We start from the raw sequence: 20,672 nt of genomic DNA on the forward strand, positions 1-20,672 counted from the left end.
TAGGAAGGACGGAGGTGTCTGGGGGCTCCCCAACCGCCCACACCGGCTTGAGCGAGCTCCTCTCCACAGCCTGGGGGCCTCGGACTCCTGCTCGGGCCCCAGACAAAGTTCCCCAAGGGCCTGGGGACCAGCCGAGGAGGTGGGACGCTACTTGGCTGCCTGGAGGTCTGCAGGGGGCAGACACCAACCTCTCCGCCCTGCCTGAGTCTCCTGCAGCTTCTGAGGAGGCTCCCTCGGGGGGTACTGCCTGGCTGCCTCGGTGCCTGCCCTTTCTGCCTCTGCCCCTGCCTCCTCCGCAGTGCCTTTGTCTCTGCCTCTCTTGCTCCTCCTCAGTCTCCCCGGTGTCTGAGGGTCTGTGGGCCTCCCTGTGGGTTCTCCCCAGCCTCGCTCCGCGCCAGCTCTTTTAAGCATCCCGAGCTGCTGCCGTTGATTGGCTGCGCTGTAAGCCACTCAGTCACCAGCTCTATCCGTGGGACTCAGATGGGTGTCTCATTGCTTCCCCAAATCCTCAGATTTTTTTTTTAAAACTTTTTGTCCTTAAAAAAAAAAAAAAAAAGGGACTTGCCCCCTTTTTGGGGGCGGGAATCTAGCAACCGGATGGATCACTGGGCACTGCGCCAGCTGATGACACAGCTTTTCCCAAAACCCACAAAGGGCCCTCAGCTATCTCCGGGATTTGGTGGGACAGAGCCCCAGGAGGGTTAGGAAGTTGGGGAGAGGGCCCTGCCTGCACGCACAGAAGGGCCGATGGCCCTGGGGGATTCTTCTCCCCGTCTAACCCGAGGTGACTGCCCTTTCTCAGGGTGTCCTTGCATCACCCTCTGGCCCTCACGCTGGTTTCCAGGCCCGAGGGCACTGCTGCTGAGGAACAGGGTAGGTAATAGGTAAGGCAGCAACCAAGGGGAGAACAAAGAAGTGGGGGTGGGGGCTGGCACGGTTCCCCATGGGACCCGGTGGGGAGCATGGGGGAGTGAGACAGATGGCCATCAGGAGGGTTATGGACCCCCAGGTGCGACAATTCTGGTACCAGGAGGGGGCAGATAACTTTTCCTTTTATAGGCTCATCTCTAACATCCCTTCTCTCCCTCAACTCCCCACCCCCACCACTGCCTCCTTTGAAGCTTTGAACTGCCATGTTGCCTCAGTTCCTCATGCCCCCACCTACTTCCTGATTCCCCTTTCCCTGGCCCAACTCCCAGTAGCTTCCCCTAGATTCCTGGCCCCCAACTGCCCTAAGCCCTCCTCCAGCCAGCCAGTCTGTCTGTCGATCAGTCAGTCAGGAATCCAGGCACACCCAGTGTCCCCCGGGGCAGCCTCACCTGGCCCTCTCTCCTGGCACCACTTTGCCAATAAGGACCCAACCTTTCTGGAAATCTTGAATAACCTTTGTTTCTCATTTCCCATGGGACAGAGAGAGGATGGAGGAAACCTCGCATGGAGGGGAGTTAGGATACATGAGGGGAGAAGCGGAAGAGGCAGCATTAGGAAATGGAAGCAAAATGATCCCCTTGGGTCTGGACCAAAGGGACGCAGAAGAGCACTCGCAGTGGACTCTCGAGGCGAGCCAGCGAAGGGGTCAGCAGTCAGGGCATCTCTGCCCAGGGCTACTCCTTTCCCCAGGAAATCCCCAGGAAGGAGAGTGCAGTCAGCAGTCCCTTCCCTTCACAAAGACAGAGCAGGTCCCCTGGCCCCACTCACCTAGTCACTGTGCCTTGTCTCCCACATCATATCCTACTAGTACTTCCTCTCCCCTCCCTTCCTGCTCAGGTCACTAACACCTGCCCGATGCCTATCACTTCTTGTGCCACCCACCGCCCAGGGCTCTCAGAACCTTTAGACCCACCTCATGCCCTGAACCGTGTTCTAAACTGAGGGCACTGGGACTGGAGGAGGCAGAGCAGGCAGACAAGGGGTGGGAGAGGGGCAGGGGCAGGGGCAGGGGCAGGAGGAGCTATCCCCAGAAGGCTCTCACTGCTCCTACCCACCCCCCTAGCTGAGTTGAGGACAAAGGGGGTGAGTAAGCAGTGAGAGACAAAGGGCCTTAGAGTCACAGCAGCAGTGTGTGAGGGGGTGTTGGCAGCAAGGAGAAGACACAAAAGATGCAGTGTCTCAGGAAGCCCCCAGGAGCCCTTACCCCAGTCCCAGTCCCAGCTCAAGCTGTCCCCAGGGCTAAGCAGCCCACAATCTATCCTGACTTCTCCCAGGTTGAACTTGGCTTTAAACAATCACACACACAACACACACACACCCCTCCCTCCTACCATCACATTATCCCAACTACAAAAGGAGAGAAAGCCTTTGGGAAGGTAGGAGATGAGGAGGCTAGCAGGGGCTGACAGTGGAGGCTACCCTGTCTACTCCAGGTCCTGGGCCGTTCCCACAGCCAGGGCTCTGGTCCCACCCTTTGGTATGGTTCCCATTTCCAGGCAAGAAGTCTGGCTTTCTCCTCTTTCTTTGCAGCTAAAAAATCAGTTTCTGCCACTCCCCTGGTCTGTCTGCCCCACCCTTGTGCACTGCTGGTGGGCTATGTCCCAGGAACTCTGTCTGGGGGAGATCTAGGGAAGGCCTCTTTCCAGATTCGGCCTGGGAAGAGAAGTGAAAACTCAAGGGTGGCCCAGCTGGAGCTGGGCTTAGAAGGCAGAGGGAAAGACAAGGAAGTGGCCTCCAAGTGTGGAAGCGGCTTTGTCCCTTCCATACCAAATTTGGGATCAGATTCCTGGTGCCACTTCTTGTGTATGCTGCTGGCCACTGTCCAGGCCTGGGGTAGGGTCAGAAAGAAGTCAGTGAAAAGAGGCTGGTCTAGGGGGGAAGTGGGGTGCTCCTGTAAGTTCAGAGAGCCTGGCAGATAGATCTCAGGGTCACACACAGGCGTCCTTCCCTCCTAGGGAGAAGTGGTACCCTCCAGCAGGCAATCCGATCAGCTTAGGTCGGAGTGCTCAGACCTGCTTGAGAAGCTCAGTGGTTAGCTTTCCCAGATAGGAATCTTTTGGATTCGAAAATGGGGAGATAATTGGGAAAACCCCAGGTTACCCTACAAAGGCAGGAGCCTGGGCCACTAACGCAAAGGTTGGGACTCTGAATGGGCTCAGCAATGCCTGGTGAACCGCTTCCATAAATCTTAACAGCCACGAAAATCCTGCGCAGCGCTTCGACTGTGCAACACCTGGAGTCGCCAAGAGTCGGGCGGATCCCGAGGCTGCTAAGGACAACGCCAGATGGGCAGGGCTCAAGCACAGCTACATCGAGAAAAGGCCAGGGCAGAAGGCGGCCGGGCCGGGCCGTGTGCGCTGAGGTCGCTGCCAAAGGACAAAGTACACGCAGGCGGGGGCTGCCTTCGGCAGGAGTGGCAAGTTTCGCCGGCTCATGCCTTGGCAGGTCAGCCAAGCGCAACGAGAAAAACCGTTCTCAGTACAGACGGCGGCAGTCGCCTCGACTTCAGGGACAATTAAGGCCGGCGCACCGAACCCGGAAGGCGTCGGGGTGGTGGGCGGCGCCATTGCACTCACGGGCGAGAAGCCGTGCAGGGGGCGCGCCGGCGCCACTTCCGCCCGGTTCTCCTTGCCGCTGTCGGCCCCGGGAGCGAGATGGCGGCGCTGAGGGCCCTCTGCAGCCTCCGGGGCGTCGCGGCCCAGGTGCTGCAGCCCGGGGCCGGGGTCCGACTGGCAGTTCAGCCCAGCAGGTGAGACCGGAGACAGTGTTCGTCGCAGTGTCCCCAAGGCTCGGGTTTCTCTAGTCTGGGACACCCCGCAAGCCTCGTGACCCTCCACCCCCCCACCCCCCTCCAAGGAAAGAGTGACCTAGCTTTGTGACCCCCGCGCTCAGGCCTCCAGGACTCGCGGGTCCAGGAGACGTGCAGGGGAGGGAGAGATCTTGAGCTTGTGCCAGCATGGAATCAGTGGGGATGGGAGACCCGGCCCTCAACATCGGTGATAACGCCACCTACTTATGCCCTGCTGCGCCTCCCCACCCCGCAAGAGGGGGCGGGGTGCTGCTGGGGGGCCATCGCCGTGGAGACCGGGGCCCATTCTGAGGGGTCCGCAGTCAAAGGATCCTTGATGGGCACCGGGGACCTGCCTGAGTAACCTCACTCCCCTCCACGGAGCTTACACACAGGCTGCCTTCGTAGTCTTCGGTGACCTTGAATAAGCACCTTTCCAGCATGTATGTTGTCCATGTGAGAGAGTGAGAATCCTCCAACTTTGCATGCACAGGAGTGATGGGGCTTTAGAAATAAGTTCTTAGTGGAAAGGGAACCACTGGGCCAGGGCACCTTGCTTTCCGATAGGGTTATGCTATTCCGCCTGGGAGATTGCAGGGAATTGAAGGAATTGAAGGCCCTTCCATGGGCCCAGAAAAGAGTGAATGGATAAAAAACAAACAGACAAACAGTGTGTGGGAATGCTGTAAGGCTTATGGTCTAGGATCTGTGTCTTTTAACTCCTCAGAGGTGCTCGCCAGTGGCAGCCAGATGTGGAATGGGCAGAACAGTTTGCAGGGGCTGTCATGTACCCGACCAAGGAAACAGCCCACTGGAAGCCTCCACCCTGGAATGGTGAGTGCCAAGAACTGCTCTCCCAACCTATGTCCATCACTGCCCACCATTTGTACATCTTCCTGGGATGCAGCCTCATTGTAAGTTGCTGCCCCCGGTTTTAGGTCAGCTTTAGCCCCCATCCTCGTAATTCTTTGACCCAGTTGAGTAAAATCTAATTATAGTAATAGGAGTAATATTAATAGCGAAGGAAAAGAAGGGCATCCCAAACAGAACAAAGGATAGGTTCCAGCCAGTACCTGAAGGTCTTTATCAAATTTAAATCCTCAGCTTTAGTTGTCCCCCAGAGGTTAAGGACTGCACCTCCAGCTCCCTCTCTGCCATGGTGGTTGTCACCCTGGTGCACAGATGAATCCTGCCTAAATGCCGCCGTCCCCCCACCCCCATTAAAATGAGCTCTTTTGATCATTAGCATAATCCTTCTGATCCTTCTGGGTTGAAATGTTTTACGTTACCCTTGGCTCTTTCCGCTCCCTTACCCTCCCTGTCCATGTCCAATAAGTTATCAAGACCGGTAGATTCTCGTGAAGTGCCACACCTGGCTACCTCTCCCTTTGATTCTTGTTGTACCACTCTAGTTCAGGTTCATCTTGTGTTAAACTTTCATTATTTCAGGAATGTGTTCCTACCACTGATTGTCCCCTTTCCAATGTGCTATACGACACCATTACTTTCATCCTTCCCAAACAGCATTTCATCATATCAGCCTTTCTCTTGATCAAAAACCCTCAAAGCCATTTCTTCCAACCAATTCCAGCTGACAGCCACCAGCTTGCTTCTGACTGAGCAACCCCATAGCTCCAAGTGGAACTGCCCCCTGAGACTGTAAATCTTTACAGGGGTAGAAAGTCTCAACTTTCTCCTACGGGGCAACCCAACCCATAATCCACTAAACCATCACAGGCCCGGCAGGCACAATTGTACAGCGATAATAAGTAAAGACTACATTAAAGTCATAGAGAATAAGAAAGATAGACGAGAGATTGAAGTAATGGAGTCAGACACATTTCGTAGTAGCATGCTCACCTCAGCTCCTCTTGGTGGTGCAGGGCAGGAGAGAGGGGGATGGGAAGGAGGACAAGGGGAGAGGGGACAGGGGAGAGAGGACTGGGAGTGAGGTCTTTATTTCTTTTTTTTAAAAATATTTTAATACTTCTTAACCCAAAAGATATACTTTAAAAAGTGGATATCATTCTTTTGCACATCTTATAGCAAGCCATTAAAACCTAATAATTATCACCTTAGGAAGTGTAGCTAAAATGTACATTTCCAACATTTTATATTCTTCTTCTTTAAATTGTGATTTGACTAAAAGTTTACAGAGCAAATTGTTTTTTTTTGTTTTTAAACATTTTACTAGGGGCTCATACAACTGTTATCGCAATCCATACACACATCAATTGTGTAAAGCGCATTTGTACATCATTCCCAAAAAAATTTCCCCTCCACTTAAACGCCCGACATTAGGTCCTCATTTTTCCCCTCCCTCCCCGCTCCCCCCTCGGTCTTTATTTCTAACCAAGGTCTTTATTATAAACCTTTGGGGGCGTGCAAGCCCCCTAATTACAGGTAAAAACATATGTCACAGGAAGGGGTTGTACTATAGGTAATACAGCAATGAGAGGGGGGCGATCTAGGGTAAGGTGACCAGATGTCCTGCTTTTGGTGGGACAGTCCCGATTTTTGGCAATTTTAAAAAGTTCCGATTTTTGGAAAGAATGCACAAGTTAGGGAACAGTCTGTTCCATATAGACCAAATTTTTAATCAAGAACCCCCACCCCCAGTCAATGGTGTCCCGCTTTAAATCTGGTCACCTTGATCTAGGGGTATACACGCAATAGGAAGGAGAGGAATTGGGAGAACACATGTGACAAGATGGGCGGATCCTAGATTCAGGATGGCAGCCTAACTTTGGATGTCACTGAGCAGGTTTGACCTGTTCTCTGGATCTCCATGGAAACAATTACTATACTTATCAGTAGGGTGTGAGCCCCACCTACAGTGGACCAGACCATGTCTGAATGCCTTCAGGGAGAATATCTCTAAGCATCTGACCTCCCACCATGTGCTTGCTGGCCAACAGCCTCTAATGTTTGACATATCTTTGGGGGAGACAAAGCTGGGGAACAGTCTTTTGTAACCCACACTTAGTCTGTTCATTTTATTTCACTAACCCTTGCTGCAACCCCATGAAAGTAGTATTAGTACTATTCTGATTTTGAAGAGATGACGGTTCAAGGAGGGGCGTCTCTGGGTGGTGTAAGCAGTTCACTGCTTGACTTCTGAACAAGAGGGTGGTGTTTGAATCAGCCCGGTGGCTCTTCAGAAGATAGGCCTGGTGACCTGGTTGTGAATGGTCACGGCTTTGACAGCCCTGTGGAGCCGTTCTACTCTGCAGACATGCAGTCGCCAGGAGTCAGACTCTGCTAACAACCAGAGGGTGCAGGGAGACTGAAACCGGCTCAGTGGCCCCCAGGAAGTGTTTAGCTCAGGTTTGTCTGACTCTAAAACCCACAGTGAAGAATGTCGGTTGAGAAGATGGGCTCTGGTTGCGGGTCTCATTTGAAATTCGTGACCAGTGGATAAAGTACCTGCTCCATCACCTTATCCTGGGATCAGGGAGGGGAAGCAGAAACCACTTAGTGTTCCGTGTGGCACGTGGTCAGTTCTTCATCGATATGAACTGTTAGTATTGGTCAGTGTGACTACGATTTTATCCTGTCTCCCAGCACCAGTCTCCTGCCTCTTGGGATGGCCTGCTAGAAGTTCCACAGATGCCTGCTTCCATGTTGCTAAGACATGAAGTGTGTGGATTCCATAGCTCGGAATGCCTTTTCTTTCCCCTTCCTAACCGAGGCATCCCCTACACCTAATTGCTTCAGCTCCTACCTCTAAGAGGCCTTCGCTATTATTTCTTTCCTTCCTTTAAATAATTCATGGCTAAGCCACTTGCTTGGGAACTGATCAGTTTGATCTGGGTTACTCGTTGTTTACATGTACTTCTTCCCCAAATTAAATTGAAAGCCTCTGAGGAGTAACAACGCACATGCAGTAGTAGCAAGCACTATTTGCTGGAACTTTTGGAGAGCAGTGTATCCTAGTCGTTAGAAGTACAGGCTGTGGAGCTGAGCTGCTAGTTCAAATCCTGGCTCTGTCATTCCCTAGTTCTGTGATCCTGGGCAAGGCCTTTGGCCTCTGGCCTCAGTGTCCCCCATAAAATGTGAACATAAAAGTACCTGGGGTCCCTATTGGAACTCTAGTGGCACAGAGGTTAAGCACTTGGCTATAATGTAAGGTCTGTAGCTCAGACCTCCGGTCACTCTGCAGGAGGAACATGCAGCAGTCTGCCTCTGTCAAGATTTCAGCCCTGGAAGTCCTGTGGAGCAGTTAGTTCTCGGCCCTGTGGGATCAGTGTGAGTCAGAATTGACTTGATGGCAACAAACAGATTTCCTTCTTCTTCTTTTTTTACACTACTCACTGGGAGAATTAAGATAAAGTACCTGGCTATATATGTGTTACCTCTTATTGTTGATAATAAGATACTCTGTAAGGGAAATTGCCGGGAAATGGGGAGCTAACAACAAGTACGAGGAAAAAGAAAGTATTCTGAAATTAATGGTGGTGATTGCACAACTCTCCTTCATATGCTTGAACTATTAAAGTGTATGATATTCTACCTTACAAATCTGTTGAGACCAGACATGTACAGACAGGTACAGATCAGAGCTGGAAACACAGGGAATCCAGGACAGATAAATCCCTCAGGACCAGTAATGAGAGTAACGATACCAGGAGGGTAAGGGTAAGGTGGGGGAGAAAGGAGGAGCTGATCACAATGATCTACATATAACCCCCTCCCAGGGAGACGGACAACAGAAAAGTGGGTGAAGGGAGACAGCAGTCGGTGTAAGACATGAAAAATAATTATAAATATCAGGGGCTTATGAGCGGGAGGAGGGAGTGAGCTGATACCAAGGGCTCAAGAAAATGTGTTTTTTAAAATATCATTTTATTGGGGCCTCGTACAACTCTTATCACAATCCATCCATTCATCCATTGTGTCAAGCACCTTTGTACTTTTGTTGCCATCATCATCCTCAAAACATTTGCTTTCTGCTTGAGCCCTTGGTATCAGCTAAAGAAAATGTTTTTGAAAATGATGATGGCAACAAATGTACAAATGTGCTTAACACAGTGGGTGTTTATTTTTTATTTTTTTTATTTTTTAACATTTTATTAGGGGCTCATACAACTGTTATCCCAATCCATACACACATCAATTGTGTAAAGCGCATTTGTACATCGTTTCTCAAAACATTTTCTCTCCATTTAAACCCCCGACATTAGGTCCTCATTTTTCCCCTCCCTCCCCACTCCCCGCTCCCGCATGAGCCCTTGATAGTTTATAAATGGGTATTTTGTCATATCTTGCCCTGTCCGACGTCTCCCTTCATCCACTTTTCGGTTGTCTGTCCCCCAGGGAGGAGGTCACATATAGTTCCATGTAATCGGTTCCCTCTTTCCTACCCATTCTCCCTTTACCCTCCCTGTTTTGCCACTCACACCACTGGTCCTATAGGGCTCATCCGTCCTGGATTCCCTGTATTTTCAGTTCCTATCTGTACCAGTGTACCTCCTCTGGTCTAGCCAGTCTTGCAAGATCGAATTCGAGTCATGGTAGTGGGAGCGGGGAGGAAACATTTAGGAACTAGAGGAAGATTGTGTTTCTCATCATTGTTACATCCTACCCTGACTGGCTCATCTCCTCCCCGAGACCCCTCTGCAAGGGGATCTCCAGTGGCCTACTAATGGGCTTTGGATCTCCACTCCGCACTCCCCCCATCATTCACTATGGTAAGATTTTTTGTTCTGATGATGCCTTTTACCTGATCCCTTCGACACCTCGTGGTTGCATAGGCTGGTGTGCTTCTTCCATGTGGGCTTTGTTGCTTCTGAGCTTGATGGCCGCTTGATTACCTTCAAGCCTTTAAGACCCCAGACACTATACTTTTTGATAGCCGGGCACCATCAGCTTTCTTCGCCACATTTGCTTATGCACCCATTTGTCTTCAGTGATCCGTTCGACACCCCGTGATCACACAGGTTGATATGTTGTTCCATGTGGGCTTTGTTGCTTCTGAGCTAGATGGCCACTTGTTTACCTTCAAGCTTTTAAGACCCCAGACGCTATATCTTTTGATAGCCGGGCACCATCAGCTTTCTTCACCACATTTGCTTATTAACCCGCTTTGTCTTCAGCGGTTGTGTTGGGAAGGCACAGTGGGTGTTTATGTATGGATTGTGACAAGAGCTGTAAAGCCCCCAGTAAAATTATTTCAATAACAACAAGAAAAAGATATTCTAGGAGACAGAGAAGGGGGGTGATGGGGTGTTTATGGTCCCTCTCATCAGAAAGCTTAGCTCTTCATTTTTTTCCATCTTATGATCTTCTATCTATTTATTTTGGAATGATGAAAATAAGATCAACGAGATCCTGGAAGATGTATTGGGAGAGGCTAATGACTTACTGTCTCTTGGGGGATTTCCACGAGAATTACTCTTGAGCTACCAACAATTTCCCACTTCTCAGATATGGACCCTCCCAAGGACAAACTGGTGACCAACCTGACCCTGAACTTTGGGCCTCAGCACCCAGCCGCCCACGGGGTCCTGCGACTCGTGATGGAGCTGAGCGGGGAGATGGTGCGCAAGTGCGACCCACACATCGGCCTGCTGCACCGCGGCACCGAGAAGCTCATCGAGTACAAGACCTATCTGCAGGTGTGGGAGTGAGCGGGGCCCTGGACAGGATGCATCCCGGGTGGAGGGCCCGGTTGCTCTTCCCAAAGCCCCAGGGAAGGAGTTGAGGGGTGCTGCCTGGCAGTGCCCGGGGACAGCCTTTGTGGGCGGGATGGGTAGGAGGGGTGGCATCTGGAGTTGGTTTCTCCAGCAGCAGTGGCTTGGAGCTGGAGCCACATTCCTGGCGTGTGTTCGGCTGCCTCTGCTTTTCCTTTCCCTCAGACTTCCTACTGTGAATTCAGTGCTGGTGTACGGGGCAGATCCCCATTTCTGCTTTCAGCAACTTAAACAAACGGGTCAACCCTCCCAGTGGCTTGCCTGCTGCCCCCAACCCCATTCTCCTCTTCCCTCCCTCTGGTTGAACATTAGCTTCCCCTTGACCCATGGGTGTGAACACTGTCTACCCTCTAGCCTGTTGCTCCCCCTTCCCGTCCATCCCCACTTAGTCTTCATAACCAGCAAAGTCTGCTTGTTTTCTATAAAGACCTTTTTTTTTTTAATTTTTAAAATTTCTTGTAATGTCAGTGGGCTCATAAACTTTGTCCTTTTGTGTTTGACTAATTACACTCTGATTGACCGGCTGCCCAAGTATCGTTGCTCTGCTGCCTCAGTTTCCCTGCTGTTAGATTAGTGCGTCAAATGGGGTGTCCCCAGAGGAGGGGGGGAAGGAGAGAGACGTCAGCTCTTGGAGGAGTCACAGCTGATTCTTGTATCTTCTGTCTAAGTTTGTTTTTGAAACCGTGAGTCAGAGCGACCGGAGTGGGGGGGGGGCGGGGAGCGCGGGTTGTGAGTGTGATCCAAATGGTGTGGGTCAGACTTGAAGTTGGATCTAGGATGAGACACTGAAGTTTTCCCCTTTCTCTTACGGAACAACAGGTCCGGCTACAGAAGGTGGTGGCATTAAGATTTAGTCACTAGCCTGGGATTGACTTTGAGTGACAGGAATGGGGGATTCCCCCACGGCGTCCAGGCAATGATGGTCCCAGAGTGCATGGAGTTCAGCTTTGTCGTGGGATCCCACGTCCCAGTGATGTCAGCACAAGAACAGGCTGTCCCCAAGAGGGGGATCTTGGCCCCGCCTCTTTCCTGGAAGCTCAAGCTAGTTTAGCAGGGAGCGAGGACGTGGTTTTTTTCCCTTCCTGTCGTTTCTCATTCTTGGGAAATAACCAGTTATTCCCAGCTACTCCAAACAAATCCTGCCAAAACTCCATCCCGTCCTCAGGGCCCTGCCACCTTCTCCTGTTTTCACTTTTAGTGGTCTGTCTTCCATAAAGTCCTCACTCCCCAAGGTTTCTGAAGATAGATCGAGCGCCCTTTGTCTTTCGCTCTCGTTCCAAAGGGCTGTGAGAGGAGAGGAGGAGGCTCGGAAGTCCGAGGTCTCTTTGGCAGGGGAGCCCCCTGAGTCAGGATTGTTGGCAGTGGGGCGCTGGAGCTACCGTTATGGGCCGAGAGTGGCTTGTAAGAGCCAACTGTGCCATTTTTGGGAACTGAGTGGGTTGTTACACACAGCCATTATTAAAACTTAGATGCTGTAAACACAAAACGTAGTACACTATATTAAACACAAAGGCAGGAAGTGCTTCAAAGTCAGCACTTTCCGGTGCTGTGTTCTTGAGGTAACTTTTATTGGTAGGGGTGGAAATACTGTATAATTGGTGTGCTCATCCTGCGCCTCTTCCCAACACCCAGCTGTCTGAAGTTGGTTGCTTAAAAGTGGAGAGTTTTCCCGTTTGGGAGTCCATAAGCTTGACAGATCTGGGGCTTTCCTCCTCCCCGGGGAACTGCTTGTTAAACATTGGCCAGCATACTCTGGTACTGGTGTAGGGTGGTTTCATCTACGGCTGCTGGGGTTGGCAGGGATTACACAACCCCAGCCCCTGCTGCCCACTGAGCCAGGTTTCCAGCCATCAGACTGGGGCCTGGGTCTGTTCAGCGTGACCCCCACGCCTGCCCTTCCTAGGCCCTTCCGTACTTCGACCGGCTGGACTATGTGTCCATGATGTGTAACGAACAGGCCTATTCACTGGCTGTGGAGAAGTTGCTCAACATCCAGCCTCCACCACGGGCTCAGTGGATCCGAGGTATGCCCTGCCTCCTCTCCTGGGACCCTCTGTGAGCACAGCACAGGGTCCACCCCAAGTCTGATATTCATTCAGCCCCCACCCAGCCTCTGCCTAGAACTTCCGTCAGCCCCTATTGCCCCTCTGCTCTCCCCACTCCTCAGTGCTGTTTGGAGAAATCACACGGCTTCTGAATCACATCATGGCGGTGACCACACACGCCCTGGACATTGGGGCCATGACCCCTTTCTTCTGGATGTTTGAAGAAAGGGAGAAGGTAGGCCGGCGGGGCGGGGCGGGGTGGATGTGCAATAGGGAGAGGGAAGGAAGTACAAGAACGAAAGACGGTCTGCAGGAGACAGAGATTAAGAGGGAAGGGGGTGGTGGTCTTAGTGGAGAGAAGGCGAAGGGTATAATCCTGGGTTTATTCTTAGGAATTCTGCGTCAGAGGGTTGGTGGAGCGTGAGAAGGTAGGGGGTGGACCGCCATGCTGTTGGACGTTGTCACTAATTCCCAGTGTGTCCTATCAAGATGTTTGAGTTCTACGAGCGAGTGTCCGGCGCCCGAATGCACGCTGCTTATGTCAGGCCAGGAGGAGTGCACCAGGTGAGCGGGTGCCCCGCCCCCTGAGCTTTCAGCCCAGGCTTGTATTCTCTGCGGCCACAGGAGGGCAGCACGGGCATGTGGAATGGCCAGGGCTAGCTGTCCCCTGTGGCCCTGGGAGGCAAGGCTGGCTCTCACTCGGGAATAAAATCGCTCGGCTCACTGCCATCCTCCATTTGGCTTCCAGGACCTACCCCTCGGGCTCATGGATGACATCTATGAGTTTTCTAAGAACTTCTCTCTCCGGATTGATGAGGTGGAGGAGGTAAGATAGGAGTCAATGGGGGGAAAACTCTCTTTTTACATTCCCATTTGTGAAAAACTATGAGGAGTCCTAGTGATGTAGCATAGCGGGTTAAGTGTTTATCTGCTACCCAGAAAGTTCGTGGTTCAAACCCACCAGCTGTTCCGAGAAAGATAAGGCTTTCTGTTCCCAGAAAGATTTATAGCCTCACGCCTATTCTGCCTTAAAGGGTTGCTGTGAGCTGGAATGACACCACAGTAGTGAGGTTTTTTGTTTGTTTTTTGCTGTATCAGTTTATTATTATTATTGAGTAGTGAGTTTTTAAAGGAAATATGGAAGTCTCCTGGACTGAAGAGCAGTCACACACCCGTTTTCACTATCAGATGCTGACCAACAACAGGATCTGGCGAAATCGCACGGTGGACATCGGAGTTGTAACAGCAGAGGATGCCCTTAACTATGGTTTCAGGTGTGAGGAATGAGACTGCTTTCCCGGGCCCTGCGGCCGGCCGGGGACACCTAGTGCTGACCTTCCTCTGCAGGGTTGGGGCAGGAGTAGCTTTGGGAGTATGTGACAGGCACTCTCATTGCCGGGCTCTGGGTTTTAATCCTGCCCCTTGAATGTGAGGGCGGAAAGCGGGGAAAGAAAGAGGAACGTATGTCTCCTTCCTCTATTAGTGGACAGTGGCCCTTATTGCCATTGTCTGCTCTCCAGTGGGGTGATGCTCCGGGGCTCCGGAATCCAGTGGGACCTTCGGAAGACACAGCCCTATGATGTGTACGACCAGGTGGAGTTTGATGTTCCCATTGGCTCCCACGGGGACTGCTACGATCGGTAAGGCTCCAGCAGCTGCCGGCTCAGTGCCCAGCTGGTCTCCCTGCCTGGTCTCCTTTTGGCCCGCTTTCTTCTTTGCTCTGCCTCCTAGAATCTCCTGGCGTGCTGTGTATATCAAACTGGGTTCCTTTTCAGAGCATAGTCATACACAAGTGGCCTTTAAAGGTTCGTGGGAAAAAGAGATTTAAAAAATAATGGTGGTTTTCCACAAACTTTTTGAAACCCATTCAAATGTTACCGCTTTATTTGACCCTGACATTATCTCGATGTTTCTGTTTGGTTACTTGTTTGCCTAAAAGGGTATTTAAAGAAGGCAAGGCCGCAGCGTGTGGTCTGAGAAAAGGAGGAGAGGATTTGGGGGAGGACTCAGTATTAGAAGCAGAAGACGATAGGACTGACGTGGGTGGCCCCGTCAAGCAGAGGTGCTCCACCAAGGAGAAAAGTTTACCGAATGCTTTTCGCCCGGGTTGGCCAAAGGACACCGTTCCCTGGCCCTTATCTGACCCTCCTCCTTCTCTCGTGTGAGTCGGCCTCGTCTACTTCAGGTACCTGTGTCGGGTGGAGGAGATGCGGCAGTCCCTCCGGATCATCCTACAGTGTTTAAACAAGATGCCTCCCGGGGAGATCAAGGTTGATGACGCCAAAGTGTCTCCTCCAAAGCGAGCCGAGATGAAGGTTGGCCTGGCTGCTTGGCGGGGAGGGAATGTGGGGTCTTGGCAAAGAACCCAGCCAGGGAGGCCTGGCCTTAGATGAGATGCTGCTGTTCAGTTTTCTTTTTCAAAAGAATGAATTGCGTGAAGGTGAGGCTTTTAACCCTCCGGAGCTCTCCTCGCCTGCTGTGACTTGTCTGCCCACTGACTCAGTGGGTTTGTAGTTGCCCCAGGGTAGAGATGTTGGTCGGGCTAGGGAAAGGCCAGACTTACCGATGTTCTTGCGTTCTCCTCTGCAGACTTCCATGGAGTCGCTGATTCACCACTTTAAGCTGTACACCGAGGGCTACCAGGTTCCTCCAGGGGCCACGTACACTGCCATTGAGGCTCCTAAGGTGCGGAGCAGAGGGGAAGGGAGAGACAAGGTGTGGAGTGGGTGACTGGGGATATGCCTCCAAAGAAATGCTGTTTGCCATTGAGAGGACACGATGGGGACTAGAGAGATTTTGTTTGGGGAAAATGTGCTTCCTGTTAATGGAGGCAGCCGCTTTTCTCCCTCGGACAGGGCGAGTTTGGCGTATACCTGGTGTCTGATGGCAGCAGCCGCCCGTATCGATGCAAGATCAAGGCGCCTGGTTTTGCCCACTTGGTAAGAAGCAGTCCCAAGGATTCTGATGCCGGGATTTGAATCTAGTCATTTTTTGACCTGGGTTGAACTTTGGTGAACCCCCCTTCCTCCTCGTACCCTACAAACCTTGCCTAACATGGGTGCCATCTCCTCCCCGCCAGGCTGGTTTGGACAAGATGTCCAAGGGACACATGCTGGCAGATGTCGTCGCCATCATAGGTACTGGGTCCATCGTGTGGCTGAGACGTCTTAGGCCAAGGGGTTCGGGTGGGGAACCCCCTGCCGTGGCCCCAGCAGCTGGGGCCTTCCTGTTGGGTTTGGATTCCGAATAATCTTTGGTAACCTCCTCATTTTTCTCTTCACCCCCTGGCCTCCTAGGTACCCAAGACATTGTGTTTGGAGAAGTGGATCGGTGAACAGGGGTGACCTCCGTCCTCAGCTTCCTCAGTGACATGCGTCACCACTGGAAACGGTGTGTGTGTCTGCGTGGATGTGTCTGTACACACATGTACACTTAGCTGTCAGGCTTCCTGGGTGTGCACATGAAAAGGAAAGAGTATAATAAATTAGCCGCTCTGCGGCCCCTATGCCCCAGCTTCTGGTATGTCTTAGGATCTCTGTCTTTCACTCTGATGGGAAACTTAAGTGTGCTAACGCTCCATTTCTCTTCTCACTCTGTTCTTAGCGATTTTCCTGCGTATCCCCACCCCTCTCTGAATGGTATGCTCTCCACTTCTCCATTCCCCATGCCTCCTTACTTCCTCTTTCTCCTCAGTCCACCCCACCCCACTCCCCTTCGAGGCCCCCTGTGCCCAGGGCTTCCAGGTGTCCACACAGATTGGTAAAGCCCTCAAATCAAGATGGGGTGCAAGGCCAGGAGGAGGGAAGGACTAGTTGGGGTCTCCAGCAGGCTCACTGGCGGGTCATCTCTGAACCGGGGTGGAGTGAAAGCTGGTGCGTGTAGACGATCTCCCCCCAGTAGGAGAGACCCCGCTTTCTGTGGTGTCGGCCCTGGTTAGTGTAGGCCCGAGGCCTAAGTGACCAGCTCTCCCAGCTGCCCTAGCTGGCCCTTCCGGGAGCCGCCCGGTCGACCTCAGCGCAGGAAGGGGAAGGGGCCAGAGCGTGGGGGAAGGCGGGGCAGGAAGGGGGGAGCTCTGTGGTCAAGGCCCTGCGCGCTGAGTCTGTACCGCTGCGCAGTGCTGTCGGAGCGCCCGGTCCGCAGCTTCCCCCTGGCCCGCGGCCCAAGATGATTCCAGCAGTGATCTTGCTCTTACTCCTTCTGATTGAACGAGCAGGTGAGAAGGTTTGATGAGGGACAGTGAGCCGAGCTCTGGGGGACCGTGGGCTGGGGCAGGTACAAAGGAAGACTGGCCGTGGGCAGACAGCCGCTGGGCTGACGTGGACGCCGAGAGCCACAGGCCGGCCTGCCAGCGCAGCAGGGACGCAGTGCCCCTGCCTTGGCCTCTTCCTACCCTGTGTTTCCTCATCAAGACTGATCGGCTTCGGAGGCTGCAGTTTGTCAGGGCTGAGAAATGGACGTGGGACTGCCGGATCCGGTGTCGGGCCGAGCTCCATTTCCCACCATCTGCCTGTTCACGGGGCTCGTCCGTTGGCAGTGGGAGTGGGTTGTTAGCTGGTTAAACAATGCAGATCCCGCTTGAAGAAAGCAGGGCCGACCTCATGCTGAGTGAGGCAAGGCTGGTCAAGATACACTGTGGGGAGGTCATCACTAACATGCATTGTGTCAATATGCTGACAGAGGAGTGGGCAGCACAAAGTGCCCTCTAGAGGCCTTGACATCAGCTGAGAAATAGGCAGAAATGAGAAAGCCCAGCGACTTTAAAGGCTCCGATCAGTTTTTAAGAACTCTTGCTAGGGCGGGTTGTCTGTCTATGCTGGAAGAGAGAGAGTTGAAGAGGGAATGGTGGCAGCTGGGTCCTGTGGGGAGGAAGGAGGCTTGAAAACTTGGGGATACTAAAAGATACGAGACAGGAGGAGAGCAGCCAGCTCTGAAGGCAGAGAGCAAGGACACAGTGAGTCGGGACACAGAAAACCTGGATTTCTGTCCCCACCCCGCCCCACCCCTAACTGTGATCGCAGATAAGTTACTTAACTTTTGGTTTCTTCGCCCGTTCGCTCAGGGTGGTTTTGAGACTTATGCAATGTTGTGTGGGAAAATGTGTCATGGACTAGCAGGTGCTCTGGGGTAGCAGAAGCACACTCATGAGCCCTTCTGATAAGAGCCTGGTGCAATCTTGAGGCCAGATCATGGATCATGTAAATGACACAAGACATCCCTTCTCTGCGGCCCAGAGTTTGCACGCCTTCTCACGTGACAGGGCAGCGTGGCAGGCGATGGGATCCACAGAGCTTGTGGACATTTCCTTGAGCCAGCCTAAGACATGCCCAGTCTTGAGTTTGCAGCCTCTGCGATCAGAGCCTGTTTTCCCCAAATGTGTCTCATGAGAAAACAGAAAGCAGAGAGACTCCGGCAACAAGATGACCATGTAATCTTGTGTGATTGCCTTCCCCACCACCAGCACATCCTTCCTGTCTAGCCCCCAGCCACAGGTCCGTCACAGGACTTAGCAGAGCCATTTCGTGGTTTCTTTGCTGAAATTTGTCACAGCCCGCCCTCCTACTCCACCCCTCCGCGGGGCTGAGGTTTTGGGTCTCAGCTCGACAAGCACAGATGGGTCCCTTGAGGAGGGTGCTCAATGGGGCCTGAGGAACCCACAGGACTGAAAGGTGAGGGTTGAGGGGGAAGGGAAAATCCTCCACTCTAAGTTCCCCCATCACAACAGACCCCTTCGTACTTCACACTTCTGATGGGGCCTGAGGTGGGGTGTGGAGAGGAGGGTGGCAGGAGAAAGAAGAGTCTGAGGGCAAAGTGGTTTCTGTCCCAGAGCCCTTTTCCATCTCCCTCCTGAGTGCCACATCCCCCCTGTGCCCCAACCCCGGGCACCCCCTTTATCCCTTCAGCGGCCCTGCAAGAGCCTCAGCTCTGCTACATCCTGGATGCGATCCTCTTTTTGTATGGCATTGTCCTCACCTTGCTCTACTGTAGGCTCAAGGTAAGGCCGGGCCAGGCTGGGATGAGGGTTGCAAGAAGGGCAGGGAGGGGGGTGGTGGTGTTAGGGGGTGAAGTGTGGGAGGTGTTGTATAGTAGATTCCAGCTGCAGGAATGAAAGGGTTCCCCCATGGAGTTAGGGGTGGGGGTGGGGGTGAGGAGGAGGAGGGGCTTCTGACTTCCCCTTTACTGATCACCTTTCCCCCCATTCCAGATCCAGATGCGAAAGGCAGTAACCAGCCATGAGGTAGGACTTCCCCCTCTGCTGGACACAGCTTTTCACACTCTGCCCCTGTAGGACTCTAGCCTTGGGGTCTGAGGTCTCTGGGCTTCTGGGAGGGGATATGCCAGGTATTGATCAGTTTCTGTTTCCCAGGCTACCCCTCACTTCATCCTACCCCGCCAGGCGTCCTGGTCAAGCTGTCCAGACAAATCAAGAGTATATGAGAGAATGGTGCCTTGTGTGTCCCTGTGTGCTTGTAGCCAGTCATACAGGCAAATGTGTATTGATTCATGCCAGGGGATCTGGGTGTGGGCCCTTGGGCTCATGAGGGCTAGCTACTTCTGGCCAGAGACCTGTCTGGGAAGGGAAGAAAGTTCTGGAGGGCCCTGAAGGAGGTGTGGATCTCTAATGCCTTGTCCCCTTTGCCTCCACAGAAGTCAGATGGCATTTACACGGTGAGTGCATCTGCCTACCACCACCATTACCCAGTTCCAGGAAGTCAGCAGAGAAGGGTGGGAATTTTGAGTGACTTTTAGAAGGGATGGTGCCATAGTGGTTGTGCACTGGGTCAGCAGTTTGACTCCATCAGTAGCTCCACAGGAGAAAGATGAAGCTTTCGAGTACTTTAAAGAGTTATCGTCAGGAAAAAAGAAAAAAAAAAAAAAAAAGAGTTACCGTCTCAGAGTGGTGCAGGTCTACCCTGTCCTATAGGATCGCTACGAGTCAAGATCGACTTGATGGCAGGGAGTTTGATTTGTTTGGGTCTGTTTGGAAGAGGTGGAGTGTGTGGAGGTGGGTAAGGGCCCTAAAAGAGGCTCACACCTACTATCCTCTGATACCCCCATTTCCAGGGCCTGAGCACTCGGACCCAGGAGACTTACGAGACCCTGAAGCACGAGAAGCCACCAAAGTAGCCGTGGAATGGATGCCTTCCATCTCATGCTTCTCTTCTGAATCCTCCTCCCCACCCACATGGGGGGCATTCACCTAAACTGCCCCCTCTGCAATTAATACCACTGGACCCCACTCCTATACTGACTCTCACTGCTCATCAGTGCTCACCAGTGGGTCCTCCTCCTGTCAGAGGCTTATGCTCAAATGCTGTTCATTAACGTCCAAGGCTTGCCCCTTGCCCTACTCTTCCCCATCCCCAACTTCTGCTAAGCAAGGCCACGAGACTTCCTCCAATAAAGCCACGGCACACTGAGCCCGAGTCACTTACCGCACCGCCACGCAGCCTCGGCCAGGCGCCAGAACGGACACAAAACGCAGGTCGGTTAGTGGGTTGTTGTCTTTACCATAGATGCACACCTTTCAAAATGATATGTTATTGTGGTAAAATATATACCACAGAGAAAGGTGTTTCCACCTGAAGTTACAGATTTGAGCAAGGAAGACTAAGATCCTGATTTCACAGAGCTCACAGGTGAACGGACCCCTGGGCTATTTTGTCTGACTGAGGGGTGCAGGTTGACTGTGGCAGGAGAAGGGAAGATTCGTGACCCCAGGTGTGCTGGGATGGTGCTGAGACGGGGATTCATGTGTTGAGAGAATCGAGGTACTTCCGGAGCTATTAAAACCCAGTTGGTTTTCACTCATGGCCATCTTGCGTGTTTCAGCTCAAGCTGTGCTCCATAGAAAGGCGGATTTTCCAGAAGCAGATCTTTCCCCTAAGGAGCCTATGGGTGGTCTTGGACTACCAATCTTTTGGTTAGCAGCGGAGGGTGCTAATCGTTTGTACCACCCAGGTTTGTTTGGTGGTGGCGTTGTTTTAAGACATCAGAACCTAAGAAATTATTTCTGCGTCCAGCTTGGCCTTCTGTGTCTGGGAATTAAACCAAAGCTGAGTTGTAGAGCCTGGGTCAGGCTATGTTCCTCAGGTCATTACCAATCCCAATTAGAGGGCTTCAGGGAGCAGTGGGAGGACAGCTCACCAGGTACACATGTATGGGACCTCACACACATACACACACACACACACACACACACACACACACACACACACA

At 52.4% G+C, this 20,672-nt stretch overlaps 3 protein-coding genes across 3 annotated transcripts in view; 2 read left to right on the forward strand and 1 right to left on the reverse strand.

Moving 5' to 3' along the window:
• The window catches only part of ADAMTS4 (ADAM metallopeptidase with thrombospondin type 1 motif 4), an 11,143-nt gene extending 7,646 nt beyond the window's left edge, over positions 1-3,497 (reverse strand). Inside the window, exon 1 of the mRNA XM_004716536.4 lies at positions 3,417-3,497. Coding sequence (XP_004716593.2) covers positions 3,417-3,497 — 81 coding nt within the window. The remainder of the gene's footprint in view (positions 1-3,416) is intronic.
• Positions 3,498-3,569: 72 nt separating this feature from the next.
• Positions 3,570-15,962, forward strand: NDUFS2 (NADH:ubiquinone oxidoreductase core subunit S2). Its single transcript, XM_004716537.2, has 14 exons — positions 3,570-3,679; positions 4,446-4,552; positions 10,145-10,335; positions 12,314-12,434; positions 12,578-12,690; positions 12,945-13,019; positions 13,204-13,281; positions 13,644-13,729; positions 13,976-14,095; positions 14,641-14,770; positions 15,045-15,140; positions 15,311-15,394; positions 15,535-15,592; positions 15,752-15,962. Exons 1-14 carry the CDS (start codon positions 3,585-3,587, stop codon positions 15,787-15,789), a joined length of 1,392 nt encoding a protein of 463 aa, XP_004716594.1. The 5' UTR covers positions 3,570-3,584; the 3' UTR covers positions 15,790-15,962.
• A 612-nt stretch (positions 15,963-16,574) lies between these two features.
• On the forward strand, positions 16,575-19,873 carry FCER1G (Fc epsilon receptor Ig). Its single transcript, XM_004716538.2, has 5 exons — positions 16,575-16,668; positions 18,356-18,447; positions 18,658-18,690; positions 19,101-19,121; positions 19,518-19,873. Exons 1-5 carry the CDS (start codon positions 16,620-16,622, stop codon positions 19,578-19,580), a joined length of 258 nt encoding a protein of 85 aa, XP_004716595.1. The 5' UTR covers positions 16,575-16,619; the 3' UTR covers positions 19,581-19,873.
• Positions 19,874-20,672: the final 799 nt, after the last annotated feature.

This window comes from Echinops telfairi, unplaced genomic scaffold (assembly GCF_000313985.2).
Source record: "Echinops telfairi isolate 266 unplaced genomic scaffold, ASM31398v2 ScPeMD7_7425;HRSCAF=8463, whole genome shotgun sequence".
NCBI classification, from domain to species: Eukaryota; Metazoa; Chordata; class Mammalia; order Afrosoricida; family Tenrecidae; genus Echinops; species Echinops telfairi.

What these genes read in the sequence shown, in the direction of transcription:
- NDUFS2 (XM_004716537.2), top strand. Translation starts at nt 3,585, where the DNA reads ATGGCGGCGCTGAGGGCCCTCTGCAGCCTCCGGGGCGTCGCGGCCCAG. An exon ending in AGTACAAGACCTATCTGCAG is followed by an intron (nt 10,336 to 12,313) that starts GTGTGGGAGTGA and finishes TGCCCTTCCTAG; the next exon opens with GCCCTTCCGTACTTCGACCG. An exon ending in CACGGGGACTGCTACGATCG is followed by an intron (nt 14,096 to 14,640) that starts GTAAGGCTCCAG and finishes CGTCTACTTCAG; the next exon opens with GTACCTGTGTCGGGTGGAGG.
- FCER1G (XM_004716538.2), top strand. Translation starts at nt 16,620, where the DNA reads ATGATTCCAGCAGTGATCTTGCTCTTACTCCTTCTGATTGAACGAGCA. An exon ending in CCTTCTGATTGAACGAGCAG is followed by an intron (nt 16,669 to 18,355) that starts GTGAGAAGGTTT and finishes TTATCCCTTCAG; the next exon opens with CGGCCCTGCAAGAGCCTCAG. An exon ending in AGGCAGTAACCAGCCATGAG is followed by an intron (nt 18,691 to 19,100) that starts GTAGGACTTCCC and finishes TTGCCTCCACAG; the next exon opens with AAGTCAGATGGCATTTACAC.